We start from the raw sequence: 5,455 nt of genomic DNA, 5'->3' as shown, positions 1-5,455 counted from the left end.
TTCTATCTTAGTAGTGTTGAGAGATTTATCTTCTAGCTCACTAGTTTGGCTTCTATCTCTTCAATTCTACTCCTTTGCCCTTTCAGTGTATTGTCCATTTCTGATATTCTATTATTAATTGTTTGGACCTCTTTCTGTGGGTTTTGAATTGTTTCCAATGCTGAATCTATCTTTTTTTATTGTTTCTGTAGCACTTTCCTGATTTCTTCCTTATTTTTCTCAACTCCATTGCATAGTGTTTTGATACATTTTATAATAATTTTTCTGAATTCCTTCTCAGGTATTTCCAAAGCCTGCCCATCTTCTAGTATAGAGTGTAGGTCTACTTCTAGCTCATTTGCCTCAGTCACTTTATCTCATTTCTGGACATGTGCAGATATGGTCATCTGTTTCTGTTTTTTGGGCATACTCAGGAGTTATTTGTGGCCTTAATACTTAGATGGGTGTGTATTTTGGTATTTTTTATGCTTTCTGATTGCCTCCAAGTAGATGTGATCAGGAGAAGGGCTTCCCTTTTCACTCTTCTTCCTCAGAAATTTCAAGGTGCCACTGTTAGTTGTTGTGATGTAACTCAGGATGTAATTTTCAGCCTATTTCCTTTTTAGTCTGCCTGTTCCGCTCCACAATCCCCATTCAGGCATTTTTACTAAGCAATAAACAGTTCAGGGCCAGCTGTGGCCGTTTTGCAATGCCCTTTGGTTGTAAGTAGAAACTGTCACTTAAAATTTTGAGATCTGTGCGCATGCGTACTAGAACCCTCTGGGGGTGGGATGTCCAGTCGCTCCGGCATCCCCTTTAGTCACCAGAATGGAGGTGCACAGCCAGTGAGAGACCAATAAACAGATATAAAAAAGAGTGTCCACACCTTTATCTCCACGGTTCTGTTAGGCATCCGTGGCTGCTCTGATCCTTCCCCCGCTTGATCTCGCCCAAGATGGCAGCTCTGGGAGCAGCTGAGCATCTTGGATTAGAAAGCAATGGGTTTCTTGCTTCTGCTACAAATTCCCCTAGCTTTAAGCCTTCCAACCTTCTAAATATTCCTTTATATGTGGTTCAGAGTTCTGGCACCCTCCCCTGAGCCTGCTTGATCCAGTATTCTGTATTGTTGCTGATAGAGAGCCTCACTGCATGTCTGCCCTCCCTGCCATCTTTTTGTTCCTCTGGAGTCTTGTTTTTCACTAATGTCTTCGATGCAGCTTGGACTTCGTCTTTTAGTACTATTGTTTCTTACTTATATGGTACTACCACCTGAAATGGTTGAATGCTGACCAATTCTTTTTGGTACAGGGACTCTGAGTGTTCTTTTCATCTTCTTTTGATACTTCCTACATCAAGTCTTCATTCTTCTTTGTTCAGTGTCGAGCTTTCATGTGCATATGTTGTTGTTGTTGCTAAATGCTGTTGAGTTAGTTCCAACTCATAGAGACCCTATATAGAGTTTCTGAGGAGCAGCTGGTGGGTTTGAACTGCCAACCTTGGGGTCAGAAGTCCAGTACTTATCATATAGCACCACACCAGGACTCTATATTGCCCTTGTTATTGTTGTTGTTAAGTGCTGTTGAGTCAATTCCAACCCATAGCAACCCTGTATAGGGTTTCCAAGGAGCAGCTGGTGAGCTTGAATCACCAACCTTGCAGTTCAAGTGACTTTGCAGTCCGATGCATTAGCCTACAGCGCCACACTTAGAACCCTTCAATATTACAAGTCAGACTTGAATTTTTAATTCATTTGTTTCAGCTTGAGAAATGTTGAGCATGTTCTTCCCTTTTGGTTTTCTAACTTTAGGTCTTTGCACATTCCATTATAATACTTGACTTTGAAATTTTCTGTTCAGCTCTTTTACTTTGTCATTTCTTCCAGTCGCTTTAGGTACTTTAGTTCAAGAGCAAGTTTCAGAGTCTCTTCTGGCAGCCACTGTAGTTTTCTCTTTCTTTAATATCTTGTTAATGATCTTCTGTTGTCTTCTGTTATCCCACAACTCTTTAGGTCTTTTTTGGTCACTTAGGTCTTTTTTGGTCACAATAGTACTTTTTGGTAGACATGTGACTACCATAAAGCAGAATCAACTCAATGGCAACTGGTTTTATTGTTTTGCTTTGTTTTTTATCTAAAATCAAGATATGTTAGGCTTTCCAGGAACCACCCGAGGGTAGGAAGCAACAGGAAACAGATTCTCATTCTGAGCCTCCAAGCATGATTTCAGCCTCCAGAACTGTGACTGAATAAATTCCTGTTGTTCTCAGCCACCCAGTTTGTGGTACTCTTTTACAGCAGCTGCAGGAAATGAATATACCCCAGTACATGGTATGCCTTGTTGCTAGAGTGGAGCTGCAGTGAGCTTCCCAGTGACCAATGCAAAGAAACACCTTAGTTACTGCCTCTGAAAGATAAAAACCTACTTTCTGCTCATTCTAGGCTCTGAGGTCCCTCAATGGGCCCCTAGATCATTGACATTCATGCAATCAACCTGTATTTATGGCTGGGGAATGTATGTGCCATGTACCCTGGCAGGCTTCCTCAAATCTCTTCAGGAACTGATGGAATTTCGTTCACAGAGATTGCAGCTTAGCTGGTCTCAGGTCAATCTGGGATTGGTGCATAGTGGGGTGTCTTAACCAAGTGTAGTAAAATATTTGCATAGATTTATGGGGAATTTCAGCTTTCGTTCCTTTCCCCAGCTATAGGGCTAGCATTATAGCTATGGCCCCCCACTCAAGCGAACCCTGTTTAGTTTCGTGCTCTGCTATCACCATCGTGAAACTCCCAATAATATTGTCTTCAAACTCACGTTTTATAGGGGAAACCCAGTGAGACAATGAACCCCAGCCACACCCCTTGCCCTGGTACAGTTCCTTCCCTCACTGAATGGGACCAGCTTGTGTAACCAACAGGATACTGCAGAAATGTTTGCGTGTGACTTCCACTGCAAAATCAAAAAAGGCAGCCAGCTGCCGTCTTTCTGTGTTAGATCACTTGTTATGGGAAGGAAACCAGCTGCCACGTTTAAAAGCCTTCAGGCAGCACAGAGGAGTCCATATGAGGAGCATCAGAATAGTTCCACTGAGAGACATTGGGGGACGCCTCTGGTCCCAACCATGCCTTCAGAGGAGGACAGCTCCAGCAGCCGGTTGGACTGCCCTCATGGGAGTCCCCACATGAGAATCACCCAGCTAAGCCGCCCCCAAACTCTTGGCCCTCAGACACGGGGTGTTTGTTGCTCCCGGTGACTTGTTTAGGAGTCATTTGTTATGAGCTACAGAGAAGTAACACAGGCTGTCTACCTTGGAGCTCATGTCCTTGGTCAGCTGCTCCATGGACTTCTTCCAGTCTTCCTCATAGACGGTGAGCTTGAGCAGCATGCCACGCAATGTCTCGTTCAGCTCCAGCGCCACAGTCTCCAGGTCGACCCGGCTCGCTTTGCTTGCCAGGGCACTCTTGTCAGCTTTCTACAGAGAGAGGGGATTCAGGAGCCAAGGCTGCCGGCCTGGGAACAAGGGCAGGCTGGACTAAATTGGCCCTTTTGGTCAATTGTTTTTGTCTAATTCGGGACCCTGGAAGTCTAGCCTTGGTTTAAATTCAACTTTGAAGTGCATATTAGCTCAAACACTACCTTAAGATCTAAGTCTATGATGGAGAAGTTAGTATATATATTGTGTGTGGTGAAAAATATAGAATAAAACATTTGACAATTCAACAGTTTCTATTCTACAGGGACAATTTGACGGTACTGAGCACTCCCTCCCTGTAGTACTGCCCTACTCCCATCTTTTCTGGAATTATTCCCCCATTCACACAAATTCACTGCCTCCCTCTCACTCCTGGTAACCTCTAATAAGCTTTGTTTTCCATACATTTGCTTATTTCATATAAGTGAGATTGTGTAGTGTTGACACATGGTTAGTTTTTTGTTTTGTTTTGCTATTTTCCTATAGAGACCTCCTTATTAAGCCTTAACAGAATAAAGGCAAGACAAAGGCCGATCATCTCAGAATGAGGAGACTCATCAACACAAGGTTATGATGGAGTCCAATTCCTTCATGGCCATGGGGGCGAATTAAAGACGATGGAAAACAAAGGGATCATTGGGAAATCATTGTCACATGCAGGACTGCAGCTGTGGGCAAGGACCTGCACAGTGTGTAAACAATTGGAGATTTAAAAACATACAGGATTGGTTCTAGGGCTTAGACTACTTGGCTTCCTGTTAGTGGTGGGTTAGGACTCGGTCATGAAGCCCTGAGTCCTAGCGACTAGCACTCCAACCTTTAGAAGACAAGCATCTGCCAATCATTAAGGACACACCCAGTCGAGTCTCCAGAGGGCAAGACTGCCCTTCCATGGGTCATGATTTTTAAGTCCACATAACGAAAGTCACTGAGAACTGGAGTTGGTGGAACAATTTTTAAGAAGCATCTACAACTTTCCAATATGAGTAAAGGTTAAAAGGAAGGCTCTCTACCTGGTTTTGCCTGGACAGAATGCTTCCATTTCCTGGGTAGGAGACTCAAGGCTCAGCACCAGGGAGCAGGAAGCTAAAGGAATCTCTGGGTTTACTCACCTCTTTCAACTCATGCTCCAATGTGCTTTTATCCACCTTGCTCATTTCTAGCTTTTTAACCTGAGCCTGGAGAGTCTGAGAACAGAAGCGAAGGAGTATCAGAAACTTGTGGAGTGGGATGTCTAGCTCCACCTTCACTTGTCACATGCTAGGCAGGGACAGCGGGCTTTGTGGACAGTAGGAAGGAGAGCATGTTAGAAGGGCTGGGTTCACAGGGTTCCAGGGAAGGACACTGGGACTTGGGGCAAATTGTTCTGTTGAAGGTAGTACCATGGGAACTTTATTGTGCATGACTCCATGAAGGCCACATTTGTTGAACAATTTTGCTGAGTCTACCTGGTGTGGTACTGTGGGTTAATGTGCTGGAATGCAAGATTGATTTGAACCGCAAGGTTGGGGGTTCAAGCTCACCAGTCACTCCTCAGAAACCCTATACAGGTCAGAACTGACTCAACGGCACACAACAAAAACAACATCTGTTGGTTAGTCATTTTGTGTTATTGTGTTGCTGGAAATGATGCCACTAGTATTTAAAATACCAGCAGGGTCACCCATGATGAGTTTCAGCAGAGCTTCAAGAATAAGATAAACTAACAGGAAGATCTTGGTGATCTGCTTTTGAAATGTAGTCCAATGAAAACCTTACATACTCCTAAGCAGAAAAACAATGACAATTGAGATGGTGGCAGGGACAATGGCATAGAGAGACGGAGCAGTAGTGGACTCTAGGCTACCGACTGAGAAAAGCAGTGTGCCTGTGGGCAGGAGGCTAGCTTGCAAAATGTACCCTTTGGACATTTAAATGAATATATATTTACAATATGGTATGTGTACATAAAAAAAAAAAAAAAAGGCAATAGAGAGTCGCTTTAGGTACTTTAGTTCAAGAGCAAGTT

At 43.6% G+C, this 5,455-nt stretch overlaps 1 protein-coding gene across 1 annotated transcript in view; it reads right to left on the bottom strand.

The window, feature by feature from the left end:
• LOC102841566 (chromosome unknown open reading frame, human C16orf96) overlaps positions 1-5,455 on the bottom strand; it is a 71,978-nt gene that overhangs the window by 13,823 nt on the left and 52,700 nt on the right. Inside the window, exons 8-9 of the mRNA XM_006874908.1 lie at positions 4,560-4,634; positions 3,283-3,447 (exon numbers count right to left, since the gene is read on the bottom strand). Coding sequence (XP_006874970.1) covers positions 3,283-3,447; positions 4,560-4,634 — 240 coding nt within the window. The remainder of the gene's footprint in view (positions 1-3,282; positions 3,448-4,559; positions 4,635-5,455) is intronic.

Source organism: Chrysochloris asiatica, unplaced genomic scaffold (assembly GCF_000296735.1).
Source record: "Chrysochloris asiatica unplaced genomic scaffold, ChrAsi1.0 scaffold00305, whole genome shotgun sequence".
NCBI lineage: Eukaryota > Metazoa > Chordata > Mammalia > Afrosoricida > Chrysochloridae > Chrysochloris > Chrysochloris asiatica.
This window is presented reverse-complemented; position numbering and strand designations above follow the sequence as displayed.